This window comes from Daphnia carinata, chromosome 8 (assembly GCF_022539665.2).
Source record: "Daphnia carinata strain CSIRO-1 chromosome 8, CSIRO_AGI_Dcar_HiC_V3, whole genome shotgun sequence".
NCBI classification, from domain to species: domain Eukaryota; kingdom Metazoa; phylum Arthropoda; class Branchiopoda; order Diplostraca; family Daphniidae; genus Daphnia; species Daphnia carinata.
This window is the reverse complement of record NC_081338.1, coordinates 3773247-3787556: the sequence shown is the minus strand read 5'-3', so window position 1 is coordinate 3787556 and position 14310 is coordinate 3773247. Positions and strand designations below refer to the sequence as shown.

Here is a 14310-nt window from a genome sequence, read left to right as displayed (position 1 = left end):
ATAATAATAGATTGCTTACAGATAAACGATAAACCAATGGAAACAATGCTTACTACCAAAGGTGACAAAAACAAATAAAGCAAAGCAAAAAAAGTTGATATATGTAATGTGTGAACACAGCTAACACAGACAATGAAAGAAACGAATTTTGCAAAAAATATTTTATAAAAAAAATTTTATTGACAATTCTCTGCACAATACAAATATTTTTGCAACTTTAAAAAGGCACAATAGCCCTTTCAAAAGTTGCCGTCAACCCAGGCAGGGGGAGACGCTGCCTTGTTGACCCACCGGGGAGATTACCCGGTGATTGGCTAAGAGAAGCCGGAAGAAGAGCTGAAGATTTGGAACATTTTTACAGGAGCGATTAACCTTTAGTTCGGATTTGTGGGTAGCCACGGAGCCCTCCGTGAACACATCATCGGACTAAGCGGCACCCCACGTCCCCTTTCCGGCCAGAGCCCTCCAAACCTCGGTATATGTTGTTTTTATATATACCGTACAGTAGGGGCATGACCCCCTACGGGCTTATTACGAGTCAAGGGGAAACGGGGCTTCAGAAAAGAAGGGAGCCCAGATATGCACTTCAATTTTTTAAATATCAAATACCGTCTGGGGAATCCGAATTAAGTATAGAAATGTCATGTCATCCATCCAATCAATACAATTTATTCAGTGTCTTGCCCCAACCAAGAATCTTTTCAGATCCAATGTTACTATTAACCTATATTGAGAAAAGAAAAACAACACCATTAAGCATCTCAATTGTTGCTCATGTGACTTACATGACTTATAGATTCAACTTCTGGCAGAAGCTTGGGAAAGGCCATACAAATTGCAGATGAAAATCATTGTATAAGGCTCTTGAATGATAAAATAGCACCCCTAGAATGTTGCATTTTTGATAGTTGTGTTCCTAGTACATGAAAATCATTTCCTATAGATAAAATTTTTTTTGGTAGATTAGACATGGTTGGCAAAAAGGAGGAGAAATGCTTTGTCATAAATTCAAAATTATTTGAAGAAAAATCCTTTCATACCTAAAGAGTCCATGTATGATGTTCATCGCTGCAATGCCAACGCAATGAAACATCTTTAGGGCCATTTAAGTACCCAGCTTCACCAACACTCTGAACGTAAAGGACAAGTTGTTCTTTAGCAAGAGAAGCAAAATTATTTGAGGCTTCTAGCTGTGACAGAACTATAAAGGATTGCTGTTACACAGGATTCATTCACACAAGATGGTACTTCTCATTAGACAATGTGCATACTCTATTACTTTACCTTATACCTTAATGGTAATGCACTTTCAGTGTTTTTCAACTGTAGGCTCACTCTTCCATCCTGTAACACTTCCAGACTTGACTTGATCCCCCACTAAAATTCTGTGAATGCAAAATAGTAGCATTAAAAATACATTTTCGATAGACAAAAAACCGAAAAGTACCTAATTCCTGTTTTATGTTGAACTCATGCTATTTCTGGGTTTCCGTACCACACCCATTTTCAGCCCAAATACGGTCCCACAATTGTTCACTTCCTTCGCTGCATGGACTTATTACTTATAATTCTTTTAAAAAACCGAAAAGTACCTAATTCATGTTTTATGTTGAACTTATGCTATTTCTGGGTTTCCATACCACACCCATTTTCAGCCCAAATACCGTCCCACAATTGTTCACTTCCTTCGCTGCATGGACTTATTACTAATAATTCTTTTAGTGCAGCACTAACAGAATTTAACTTTAACACACTGTCAGGTGGTAGACTGAATAACTAAACAATAAATAATTGTTTGTTAAAATTCTATACTTATTTTGAATTCTTATTTGAAAAGTTTAGGTACCTGACTGTGTTCGCCTAATGCCAATTCATCCTCATGTTCAGTTAGGGATGAGTTTGGAAAAACCTCCTTCACTGTTTGGAAACTGGTCCATTCCAATTTGTTCTTTTCCCCTAGCTGAGCTTGTAGACTCAAAATTTGAGCTACAAAACACAAATGAATAAAAGCAAATAAATAGAATCATTACGTATTAGGCCTTACCATCCTTAGCTTTGCTGTTATCTAATATTTTGTGTTGTTCCAATAATTGGGCCTGCAGCTTCATAATTTGATCTAATAAACAATAATTAATTATTGAAAACCAATATAATAATGTTTATACTTACCATCCTTTTGTCGTATTATCTTATCCATTTTTCAATTGTTCCTCCATCCACGCGTTATTCTCCATCCACGTTACTGAACTAACTGCGAATGGCATCCAATGGACTGAAATTGCCTACGCCAGTAATAACGAGTCTGAGCGGTAGATGGCTACGTGTCGGAAAAAAAGAAAAAAGTGTGATTTTTTTTTTTTTTGGCGAAATTTTTTTTTTTTTTTGTGTAAAACGGATTGCCATATCCAAATCAATTGTTTTGGTGTAACACAGGATGAAAACTTTTCTACTCAGCGGAACACCATAAAAAAAGATAACTTTAAACCCCTATTACGATCTACAACAGAATTAGAATGGAGCCACCAACTAAACCAGCCTGACCCGTTAGCCAAGAGATACATACTTCATGTTTGCAGTGTACAAGTTTTCACGTTTCACAAAGCTTTGCCCGCTGAGTTGAAATAGAATGATGCAAATACACGACATATTGTTAAGTCTAGACAACACTTTATTTTTCAATGTTTACTTGATCATACTACCTTGTTGACAGAATGTCTCAATCTTCCCGACTTTTTGGTTCCTTGTAGACCGTATTGCGATTTTCAGACACAGCTGGAACTCGTTTCTGGCATCCAGAAGCGGATTAATTTATAGCTGCCGATATCCGTCAACCCACAAAACATCGTCGTAATAGATCTAGATAATTGCCATCTTCAGTGACAAAATTAAGTTAGACGTGGCTACATATAAAGTACATTACATCCCAAACAGGTTGGGCATTTTCAACTCATAAGATTAAAAGCACGCAATTCTATAATCTAAAAATTGCGAAAAAAAATTACATTTTAAGTGAGTCATGGAGAAGAAATTGTGTTACGGGATTTTCAAGATGAAGTATGATAGACAGTCTCGGTTACCAATGTCTCCGAAGACAATCGTGCTCCTCCGTATTAACGGCTCGATGTCATCTTTGTCGATAATATAACGTTTAATACCGACGAAACAGGCCGAACTTGTTCTTCACGCTCTACACCGTTGTTATCAAAATCTGGCGAAGAAGGTGCTGGAATTCGTTCCTTTTCAAATGCAGTATAGATCACATAAGACTTATTAATAGAATATTACACATAAACCGCAAATTAATTTATTTATATGCCATGTTTACATATCATACCTGGAGTTGTGGAACCATATTCGTTGTATCACTCTCCATCGATTTTTTTTAACCGCTGGTTGGTTAAAACCTTATGCCTTTATTGATGTTGGTCGATTTTAGATCGTTACTTTAGTTCCCCAGATCGTGATCTATTCAATCTAAGTGACCGCAACGCTTCTGCTTTTCTTTTCCAACCATCACAATACCTTTTCTCTAATCTAAACAAATAATTTTAAAATAAAACTAAAATAAGAAGGAATCACGGCAAAGTAAAACCGTTTTTTTATTGTAGATGCTACGAACTGTACGTATGCTAGTTATTACCCATATAAAGGATTACCTGGATATTCGTAATGACGATTTTGCGAGCGAAAGTGGATTACGATGGGATCCTCGAAACTGCATTAACCGACCATTTATCTGTGTTGGACAAATTCGTTAAGAATTTGCTTCGCCAAATGACTACCGAATCAAAGCCTTGATAGTTGGTGTGTATTAGGTGCTTGGGGCAGCATTTGAAGAAGCACTGCTTCACTCCAGTAAGTGCTATCATCCCGAAAGAATACTTGTAAAATACAACTCGGCAACATTTTTCCTTTCGCTGACGGCATTTGGCGACGATGAAGCAAATCGATAAAGCATCGAAATACTGTTTCAGTCATTTTCTTGCCGGCATTTTAAACAAACAGTTTTAGTAGCTACAACCAACTGTGACTAAAAGGCTGCTGGAGGTTGTTTCATTCTGTTACTAAATTTTTTATCATCAGGAAATTTCTGTGTGAAGTGGAAACCACCAAAAAATAAATAAATACCTTGAAAAAAATACCAGGTTTCTATGAGTTGAGCCAACCATGAGACAAGATGCTGATCATCTGCACTTAACTGTTGATTGGCACACAATGCCAATTGCCTTTCCTAATGGAACATCAAACAACCAAAACAGCTACTTCCAACCATCTCGTTAATGATTCATCCACTTGAATTTTAACAAAATTGCTACCAAAAACTACAGAACTGTCATTGTTAAGCACTTCTTTGAGACTGAACTTTCTTCAAACCATTTTTAAATATATATCAGTATGGTGAAAATGTACGAGGACAGTTACACCACAGGAGAATGTAATTTGAATAGCACGTGACTGTGACATCCTAAGACAAAGTAAGAAAGATTATTAGAATGTTACAAAACACAGTACAACAACAGCAAAATACCAGAGGGAAGACTTATTATAAACTTCAATGATACATTTTTCTGTTCCTCAAGTCTTAACTACCCTTATGTGACAAGGGCAGGTGAACCGCTTTACCGACATTAGCGCGAAATAGAATGAACAAAAAAAAATGGAAAGCGGGTATATAGCAAACCCTTTAGAAAATCAACTGAAAAATAGAAAACTAGGCGCCATTGTTAATAACTATCATTCTCCATATTCATCGAATACGATTGATGGTGGACGACAGGTAGATTTAGGGTATCACTGCTTAATTTACCTTGAGCCCTTCAGTCAACATGTGCTGAAATACGAGACAGCCGCCATCTTGTAATAAATGACGATGAAGCTCATGTTGCTGCGTTGCCACTAATAGTGGAAAAATGTTAAGGGCCCATGAACATTTAACGAAGTCTCATTCTTTCGGCGCCTAAAGAAATATAATAACTGAATGACATTTAATATAATTTTGATAGATGATAACCATAAAGTATTGGAATCCTTTAACTTAGAAGAATTTTGCATTTAACACTTGAACTAAAAATTAAATTTAATATTTTCTATTTAATGCCACACATCAGGCATCACAACATTCAATATCTAAGAACCACTAATCTTGGTGTGGGAAAGGACTTCTATAAATCAATTTTTGGCGGAAATCCAAAACGTAAAAAATAGGAACTTTTATCATGCCCTTTCGCCTGCAATAATGTTCAAAAAATTATCGGTAGATGCCGTAGATCGGCAAGTACATTCCAAGACCGCTAGATGAGGTTTTTTGACATTCTGTTGTTGACAAAACAGCTTGATTCTGTCACTGACAATCTGTTTTTCTATACTTCGAATGGATGTTTACGCATAGTTATTAATTTTTTTCTTTTCTTTTTTAAAATCTTTGCTTGGGAACACACAAAAAATGCTGGAAGCGTGTGAAGCTTTCGTAACTTATGAAAGTGGCATCATTCTTGATCGCCAGGGATTCGAAGTAAGTGAAGAACCTGTATGGATACTTGGTCAAAAATACGACACAAGAACTAGTGAGTTGTTATTAGGATAAGAGAAAGAATTGTACCAGATTACCTCTTTTTTCCTCGCTTAGACTTGGACGAACTTCATACAGACATAAAATCCAGATTGTTGTTAACATATAGAAGAAATTTTACTGCAATTGGAGATACTGGTATGACTACTGATCGTGGCTGGGGTTGCATGCTTCGTTGTGGTCAGATGGTGGTAGCACAGGCACTGTTGAAGCAGCATTTAGGTAAAATTCTACTTGTCAGTGTTATTGTGCAACATGTTGTATGTGTACTTCTTTAGGAAGAGGTCCATTTTGGCCACTAAAAAATGATCAAAACAAAGCTGAAACATATAAAAAAATTTTAAAACTTTTTGAAGACAAGAAAACTGCAACCTACTCTATTCATCAATTAGCTCAAATGGGAGTTACTGAAGGAAAAGAAATAGGGCAATGGTTTGGCCCCAACACTGTTGCACAAGTTTTGAAGTAAGTATTATTACTTAAATATGATGCAGTAACCAGCATGTATTGTTGTTAACATTGACAACTTTTTAGGAAATTGTCTGATTATGATGATTGGTCATCATTAAAAATTCACGTTGCCATGGATAATGCTGTTGTTATTGATGAAATAGGTAAGAAAATATCTATCTACAACAATTTCACAAACAATTGGCCTTTTCTTTTCTTTTGTAGAAGAGTTATGTCATACTAAGACTCCAGATGCCGAGATTACTACATGGAATCCTCTTTTACTTGTGGTCCCGCTACGACTGGGCTTGCTTAGCATAAATCCAATTTACATCGACAGTCTGAAGGTATTGTCGTAAATGTAGCACAAAAACAAAAATAGAATGACTTCTCTTTAAATGGATAGGTTTGTCTCCAAATGCCCCAATCGATTGGAATGATCGGAGGGAAGCCAAGTCAGGCGCTTTATTTCATAGGTTACGTTGGTAAGCCCCAATCGTTCAAGATTAGTGTAGCAGATAAATTTTTATTCTTTGGATTAATAGGTGATGATGTTGTTTTTCTGGACCCTCATCTTACCCAAAATGCAATTGAATTTGATGACGAAGAATTCGAGGATTCCTCTTATCATCCTACGACAAGTGCGCGGATCTCTTTTCATTCGATGGACCCCTCGTTAGCGGTGGTAATAACCGAATGATAATGATTGAGTTTATCATTCGATTGCTTTTAATATTGCGCTTTCCTGGATTTCAGTGTTTTTCGTGCACGACGTATTGTGAATGGAAGAACCTGCTGCAACAATTTAAGATCATGACTGAGGAAGGAAAAAAGCAAAACCTATTTGAAGTGTGCACCCAACGGCAGGCCGAGTGGCATCCATCCAGCATGGACTTAACGGATGAAGCTATTGCCCTTGGTAAATTTAGAATCTTTCCTGCATTTAATTAAAAGTAGATAATTTTTTTTTAAACAGATAGCGCAGATTCTGAGGAAGACTTCGAAATTTTGGGTTGACTTCTGTAATTTTGTTCAATATAAAATCGACAAAAATTTTGAAAAAAAAAGAAACGTATTTTAAACAAAATTGTTTGCCGGATTCTTAACTCAAAACGTTAAAAACTCAATAAACAATTTTTGGGGCACTAAACCAGGATTGTTGCTCAAAGGCCAACTACCAAATATGAAACTTTCAAGTTACATGTATGGCAATGATTAGACCCATACATACACAGATATTGTTTATGGTTGGGAAGGAGTAGGAATAAAATTACATACGGCACGTTTCTTCGAAATCACACGAAGTTGCTAATGGTTCATATTGGGCCGAAAAATCTGAAAATTTGCATAGTTCATTCATGCACCCAGGCAGCTTGATAGGGCGTTCTTGTACATATGCCGTGACGTAATGGCCATCTGTACAATTGAATAGCACCAGCGCCAAGTGCGTGCCAAATGAACTTATCAACGAAGTACGCCACTCACGGTGCTTCATTAGCTCTCGGTTTGAATGTTTCACTGGCATTGCATCTTTAAATAATCCAAACCGCGTCATCACTGGATTATAGAAAAAAAAAGATATGCCTAGGAGATTTATTTTAGCGCAGAAAAATGTTAAATCACCTTTGAGAACCGTCCCAGTGTGCGTGAAGTAAAATTTTCCTTTTGGATTAGACGAAACATTGTCCACAACCCGTCTTCAATGTATGGAAACCCATTAGTCATAACCTATGGTAACCAACGTACTTCAAGTGTTAATACCTGAAACTGTCATAGACATTCTTTAATGGCAAGCAGGCCTGCTCGTAATTTATGGGAAATCCATAGCCATTCTCATAGTAGAATTCTATATCTTCGCGATATTCAAGTATCTGGTTGATTCGATGAATACTGAGTAAAAATTACAGATTTGTTTGTAATGTTTTACTTTCAATCAGCATTGTACCTTAAGATCTTCTTTGCTGAAAACCGCGCACCAGGGCGAGAGCTTCTTTGGGTGCCAGGCCTTATCGAACAAGCACATTGTGTACATCAGATTAATATCACCTAAATAGTAATTGTTCAATATGTTTATAATTAAGTATGTAACACGAATTAGTTGATGTTTTAACACGTTTTACTGAAGTTCAGTGTAGAAACGAATCCCACGCGATGAGTGACGGACTGGATCATTGACAAAAAATCGTCTGATTCTTCGAAAAGGGTTCTTTCAATTAGGGCATCTGAGTTTGCATGGACAATTTTTTTCCACTTATCACATACTTGATCAAACTAGTTTGAAGACACAAGTGACACAATTATTGTATACAAATTATGGTAAAGAATACTGAGGTATAAAAACATGGTTTACCCTCAACAGGGGGTCTGGAGTTGATGATTTCTGGAAAAAAACATCACCAATGTTTTTCTTTCCAAACATTCCCTTGGCAAATGCCCAGGCACTGGTATTTGTGCGCTCTGTGTCTGTATGTTGAAACTTAAGTTAAGTTAATAATTAAGTTGAAAATGAAGTAGAAATATAAGTTAAAAATTAAAGTAACCATATTAGACATTGGTTGTAGACTTACTATGTATGATGAATTCACAAAAGGTCTTGTGAGTAGTGTGCGGAATCTATGTTGGAAACGCTCGCCAATGCCTTTTAGTTCTTTAAATCCCTCTTTCACGAGGAGCTCACCGTCATCAACATCAGCATGAAATTTCCATTTTTCAAGGTTTTTAATGTCATCTTTGCATAAGGATCCTCTTCCAGCTTTATAGTTTGACATTATCTCACTTTGAATTAGTGGAAGTACAGATTTCAGTTTTATCATATCCTTTGTGGTAGGATTGCGTGAACCATGTCTTGCCAGTATCCAAAATTGCTGAGCCACACAGCCTACATCAACCCCAACATATTTAAGTTTGATACTTTGGCACTGTGATTACTATGATGAGTAGCTTTTTTACCAGGCAGTGTAACCTCATCATCATTTTTGTTTCTATTCCATCTGTACGCTGTCTTGGTTCCGAAAAAGACGTAAGGCTTATTGACGTCATCGTAGCAAACTGCTTGGTTTTGCTTTTTGTTAATAGGTGTTTTATTTTTACCTTTTATAGGTGATTTTTTTGAATGTTCTCCAGCTTGTACAAACAAAACCAAGAACAAAGTTAATATTACAAGATTAAATAATTTCTTCATTATCAACAATCCTGCAAAAAAAAGCACGTTTTGTTGAAAAACTGATTTTTGTCGCTTAACCACTTGTTGCACGCCAATATCAACATTGCCTGCCACAGCCTATGTGATTTTGATTTGCATATTCTCTGAGCGCGACATCAACGCCATCTATCGTGTAAATATGGACTGACGCTTACGACAATTTATGCATTTCACCAACTTAAATGATTCATGAGACAAGGTTTCCGATAGCCAGAAGTTCTTAATTGATTAACTTTGATAATTTGAGATGACCAATAATAATATTTAAGTCCATAAAGCATGTAATAAAAGCCACGACATTAGAAGTATTTTTAAGACCAGCGACACAGCTTCACACTGAGCTTTTCACGTCGTAAGATTTGAAAGAAAGTTGATTGAAAAATAAATTCAGAGTAACGTGTAGGATAGAAGCGTAAATATGTGTTGACGAACGCACTTTGCGAAGAAATCTTAACAAAATTTAGTTTGTGCTTAAGGATCCATGCAGTGGCTTAGGGCTGAAACGACAAGAAGCCTACAAAAAAAACAGCACAAATGCGACTTTTCCAACTGAATGCATATCGGGAAAATGTCGGTGAATTCCGACACTCGAATAGTGCTGTACGATTCAACCCAAATTATTTTTTTACATTTACAACTGTGTAAAATCTTTAATTCAATTTAGTACACTCACAGTTATTGAAAGAAGCAGTGTATCTTGGAAAACATTTTGTTTCTCTTAGGGCATGAGACAAATTAGGGAAAACAATTCTGTCCCTCAATCTGGAATCAATATTATGAAAATAGTTTACACAGAAAAGTATCTTAATATTTTATGGTTAAACGCTGTTCCCTCAAGGTTGGGATTGCATGCATTTTGCACATATAGGATTATGACTCACGCAGCATACAGTCAGGGAGTCTGATTACATTGGGCGGGATGAATAGACATGAAAAAAGTAATTATACGCGACAAATTTCTTCAACATTACATTTCTCTGCTAATAACCCATACTGGTCTACGAATTCACGGAAGTGACATAGCTCATGAGAACACCCTGGCAGTCGAACAGGTCGTTCTTGAAAGTAGGCAGTGACGCGGTAGTCGTCGGAGCATTTAAAGAGTGCAAACGCAATGTTCGAGGCAAATGAATCTATTAGTGAAGTTCGCCATGCTCTCTTATGGATGTCAAGCCGGTTTCGATGAGTAGGGCGAACTGCGTCTTCGAAAAGTCCCATCCGTGCAAGAACTAAACATTCAGTGCTCAATGTAAGATAGTGCGGCTTTTCTTTTTTCTTTTTTTTTTTCAACTAAAATTACCTTTCAATATAGTTCCAGAATGGGTAAAATAAAAGAAACCTTTTGGTCCAGAAACTTCAGACTCTTGTATTGTTTGTCTGGAAAATAGACAAAGGAAACCGGATTAAAAAGGTGTTATTTTTTTCCCCTTTTAAGTGCTTTACTGACCTAAAATTCTCGATGATATGTTTTAAAGGCGTACAAGCTTGCTCATAGTTAATGGAATAACCATAACCATCTTCGTAGAAATACTCGAGATCCTCACGATATTCCAATATCTAATTCCAACTATGTTTTTAGTTCCTAGATCTCAAACGGTTGTTTTCCAATGCAATAAAAGGTAGGGCAGGAAATATTTTTGGCTTACCTGGAGGTCATTTTCACTAAACACAGCACACCAAGGCGAGAGATCGTCTGGTTGCCAAGCTTTGTCGAACGAACACATCGAATACATCAAGTCAATGTCACCTGAATTGTGCAAAAATGTGTTTAAACCTATGAATGCAAACATGAATAGAGGTTGCACGTTTGATGTCCAACCTAGAGTACGTAACGACGTAAAGCCCAAGCGATCAGAGACGGATTTTATCATGGACAAGAATTCAGGAGTTGTTTCAAACAATTTCTTTTCAATGGTTGCATTAGGATTCTCGTCAACTTCCTTTAACCATTTGTCACATGTTCTATAAAACTAAAAAACGAATGATCATTCACCGATTCATTGTGTTAAAATAAAGTTTGCTAAAGGAAATGTTACCCTTAGAAGATTATCAGGTTTGCCTGATTTCTTCATGTACACATTGGACGAATCTTTTTTTCCAAACATTCCCTTTGCAAATGCTTGGGCACTGCCATCAGTCCTTTCAGAGTCAGTAAATTGAAACTGTGTAGCATTGTATCAAAGGAAAACCCTGAAAATTGAACCAACACAATAAGTATAAATATTGAATTACCTCATAAGATTCATTGACATATGGTTTCAACAAAAGGGTTGGAAATCTTTTCTGGAAACGATATCCAAGACCTTTCAGTTCACGGACACCCTCCTTGACCAGAAATTTATCTTCAGTAACATTTGCAATAAACTCCCAGTCTTCAAGATTTATAATATCATCTTTACAAAGGCTTCCTCTTCCTTCTTTATGATTCAACTTAATGTCTTTGAAAATGACTGGAAGTTTTTCTTTCATTTTTATCATATCTTTTGTACCAGTATTCCTTGTACCATGTCGAGACATTAACCATAATTGCTTGGCAACACAACCTAGAAATATAATCGTTATGCTCATCTGAATGCTAATGAAAAATTCAATTAATTAAAATACCTTTAACTTTTACTTCTTCGTCATCTTTGTTTTGATTCACACGATAACCTGTTTTTGTAGAAAATAGGTAGTAAGGACTGTCAACGTTATCGTAACACAATGATGGTTCGGCATTGCGGATTAAGTTCACATCAGACAGCACGAACGTAATGCAACAAACAGTTAAGGCTATACACAAACAGTAAGTTGTCTGCATTCTCCCTGATACGTGCTCTCTGCCTTTCTCCCAACAAGTAAATGGCGTTTTAACTTCAATTTAAACTTGCATGCTAACAAGGCTTATACACGACCTCAGTTTTCGTTAGAGTTTTGCGCGGATTTCTAATTCGTCGTGATCTGCTGTCGCTAGGTAGTGCTAGCTATACGACCACTGTTGTTACACTATTACTGCCAAAGCTATCAATAAATTCGCTTCCCCTCGCCACTATCTCTCTCCGCAGTCACCCGAAGCCGCAGCACAAAATATTATTACACATTACAATTTTTAAGAAAGCTTTGTATTTATTGATAAGGCCTTACAAGTTACAACGCTATATAAAAAACCGGTAGTTGCAGCATAATCGCAGTGACTCAAAGGAAGTTTGGTTAAGCAACCGAAACCAACTTGATTCAAGTTACCAGATTGGTGTTGGCCAAATCTCTGTAAGCTCTTATTTATGGTAGGCTACATTATCTGGAAAAGTTGCTCTGATAGTCCCAGTTGGAACCCGCCTTGTTAGATCCATCCATTTTCTAATGAAATCGAAAATCGAATGAAATGCGCAATAGCAGTTATACTCATCGTAACTTTAAATTTTTTCTTTATCCTGAATACTCTCGTTTCCTTGAACGCCTTAATGGCTGTTAAATGATTTATCACATACAAAAAAAAACGAAGAGGAAAAGATAAAGACAAAGAGTAAGATCGAATTTCGAATATGAGCCGTTACGAAACTTACGTACGATCAGGCATTCTCGAAGCAGCCATCACATAAATAAGTTGCCCTAGATTACAGCAGAATTGCCCAATGTATCTGTGGTTTCGCTTCGGTAATCATGGAGTATGTTCCACGGACAATAGTTGATGCAAACCATTGCCCGGCTGTTTAATGTCCCACAACGTGCTGGTCTTCGTTGCTGCTGGTACCGCCAAGGTTTTCGTCGGCAAAGTAGTTGAAGAAGGTACGTTAAGTGACGCTGGCAGCAGTCAGCTATTAAACACGGCCAAATGCGTGGGAGTTGACTTCCAATATTCTTATCGCCGCTCTTGACGTCATGGAGCAATTGGCCGATGGTGTTCCACTTCAACCAAAGCACTTGAAAAAAAAAACGAGCTCGTCGGTACAGTGAGGAATAGAGAAGGCTTGATCGCAACCATTCGCTAAAGTCCTTTTGAAATTCAAAGTTTAGTGATAAACTCAGTTATCGTGTTAATCTCATTCCTCCCACGTAAACTTAAATGCCTTTGGCAAAAAAACATTTACAAAAAATTAATCAACATACGTTTGTAAATGACGCAGAGACTAAGTTATTAGGGTGCTGCATTTTGATTTACTCTTTCAGATTTCTTCAAAATTAGAGGCGAATGATACTGTCAAACATTACACGGATGGAAGGTGGACTGATTTCATTTGATCGATGATATACCGGTGTCATGCATCGAGGACATGACAGTAGGGCGTGCCGTACATACAGTAAAGAACGTCGTAGTGAGTAACACGAATAATGCTCCTCCCACGCGTTTATCATGTATGAATGATTGCTTGACAGTGAATGAATGCTTTAATACGCCAAAGAATTCCATTGCCATGAATGAATGAATGGCCGTCCAATAGTAGCCATCGTCCGTGAACGGGTAATGGACATGGGAAACCGAGAGTCATATCGAGTTGACTATACGGACACGGCGCCATCATTCATGAATGAAAGAGTGAAGGAACTGTGTGAAGGACAAGCTTGAGCAATGTGCGGGCATTGACGTAAAAAAATTGCGTTATTCGTAATGCATGGGTGCTATATCGGAACGAATGTTCTGAATGAATGTCCTCATCATTCGCTTATGTTGTAGGCGTCTTTACACGAAAGGCCATCAACGAGAAATTCTTTAAATTTTTATTCCGCGTACTCTTTCGTATTGTGGCGTCTATGTGGATCTAGATGCAGTCAATCGGCTCTGTGCGTCTTTAAAGGTTATCCTTCTTTATTTTACTGCTGCTATTTGCATGCCATATCCATATTTTCTACGGCAAACTGAATGAAGCTGGCGCTATTTCATCGTCAATTCCGGCAGGAAGAAAATGGAAGCAAAGAACTACGTCTCTTTGGATAAATTTATGAATGGATGGATTGAATGGACGCATCCAGTCAATGGATGTTAGGCAGATCGATCGTCGAAGACGTCCCCGACTATCTGTGCCGCGCAGCTCGTACACCAAAACAGAGCCATTCCGGTCTTTGTTAAAAAGGAATAATAAATCAAAGAATTGATGAAGTGGTTGGAGGGCGA

At 37.2% G+C, this 14310-nt stretch overlaps 3 protein-coding genes and 2 long non-coding RNA genes across 6 annotated transcripts; 1 reads left to right on the top strand and 4 right to left on the bottom strand.

Annotated features, from left to right (window-relative positions):
- Positions 1-504: 504 nt before the first annotated feature.
- Positions 505-1560, bottom strand: LOC130703648 (uncharacterized). Its single transcript, XR_009004777.2, has 3 exons — positions 1448-1560; positions 1041-1385; positions 505-937 (listed from the first exon to the last, which is right to left on the bottom strand). It is a non-coding gene; the product is annotated as an uncharacterized LOC130703648 (long non-coding RNA).
- Positions 1561-3662: 2102 nt separating this feature from the next.
- On the bottom strand, positions 3663-4890 carry LOC130703645 (uncharacterized). The gene is made up of 4 exons (XR_009004773.2): positions 4808-4890; positions 4529-4617; positions 4129-4465; positions 3663-4064 (listed from the first exon to the last, which is right to left on the bottom strand). It is a non-coding gene; the product is annotated as an uncharacterized LOC130703645 (long non-coding RNA).
- Positions 4891-5347: 457 nt separating this feature from the next.
- On the top strand, positions 5348-7169 carry LOC130703632 (cysteine protease ATG4B-like). Of its 2 annotated transcripts, none has more exons than XM_057525068.2 (9): positions 5348-5564; positions 5627-5791; positions 5848-6034; positions 6104-6183; positions 6248-6366; positions 6426-6504; positions 6565-6704; positions 6776-6938; positions 6996-7169. In XM_057525068.2, the coding sequence occupies exons 1-9, from the start codon at positions 5444-5446 to the stop codon at positions 7034-7036; spliced, it is 1095 nt and encodes a 364-aa protein (XP_057381051.1). In that variant the 5' UTR covers positions 5348-5443; the 3' UTR covers positions 7037-7169. The 2 variants fall into 2 exon arrangements, with proteins under 2 accessions (XP_057381051.1, XP_057381050.1); XM_057525067.2 differs by having other exon boundaries at positions 5349-5564; positions 6245-6366.
- A 34-nt stretch (positions 7170-7203) lies between these two features.
- On the bottom strand, positions 7204-9215 carry LOC130703622 (multiple inositol polyphosphate phosphatase 1-like). The gene is made up of 8 exons (XM_057525056.2): positions 8969-9215; positions 8587-8897; positions 8370-8495; positions 8140-8290; positions 7965-8065; positions 7781-7890; positions 7643-7716; positions 7204-7576 (listed from the first exon to the last, which is right to left on the bottom strand). Exons 1-8 carry the CDS (start codon positions 9198-9200, stop codon positions 7290-7292), a joined length of 1392 nt encoding a protein of 463 aa, XP_057381039.1. The 5' UTR covers positions 9201-9215; the 3' UTR covers positions 7204-7289.
- A 269-nt stretch (positions 9216-9484) lies between these two features.
- Positions 9485-12126, bottom strand: LOC130703623 (multiple inositol polyphosphate phosphatase 1-like). Its single transcript, XM_057525057.2, has 8 exons — positions 11826-12126; positions 11454-11764; positions 11258-11383; positions 11041-11191; positions 10868-10968; positions 10669-10778; positions 10522-10598; positions 9485-10450 (listed from the first exon to the last, which is right to left on the bottom strand). Exons 1-8 carry the CDS (start codon positions 12019-12021, stop codon positions 10164-10166), a joined length of 1359 nt encoding a protein of 452 aa, XP_057381040.1. The 5' UTR covers positions 12022-12126; the 3' UTR covers positions 9485-10163.
- Positions 12127-14310: the final 2184 nt, after the last annotated feature.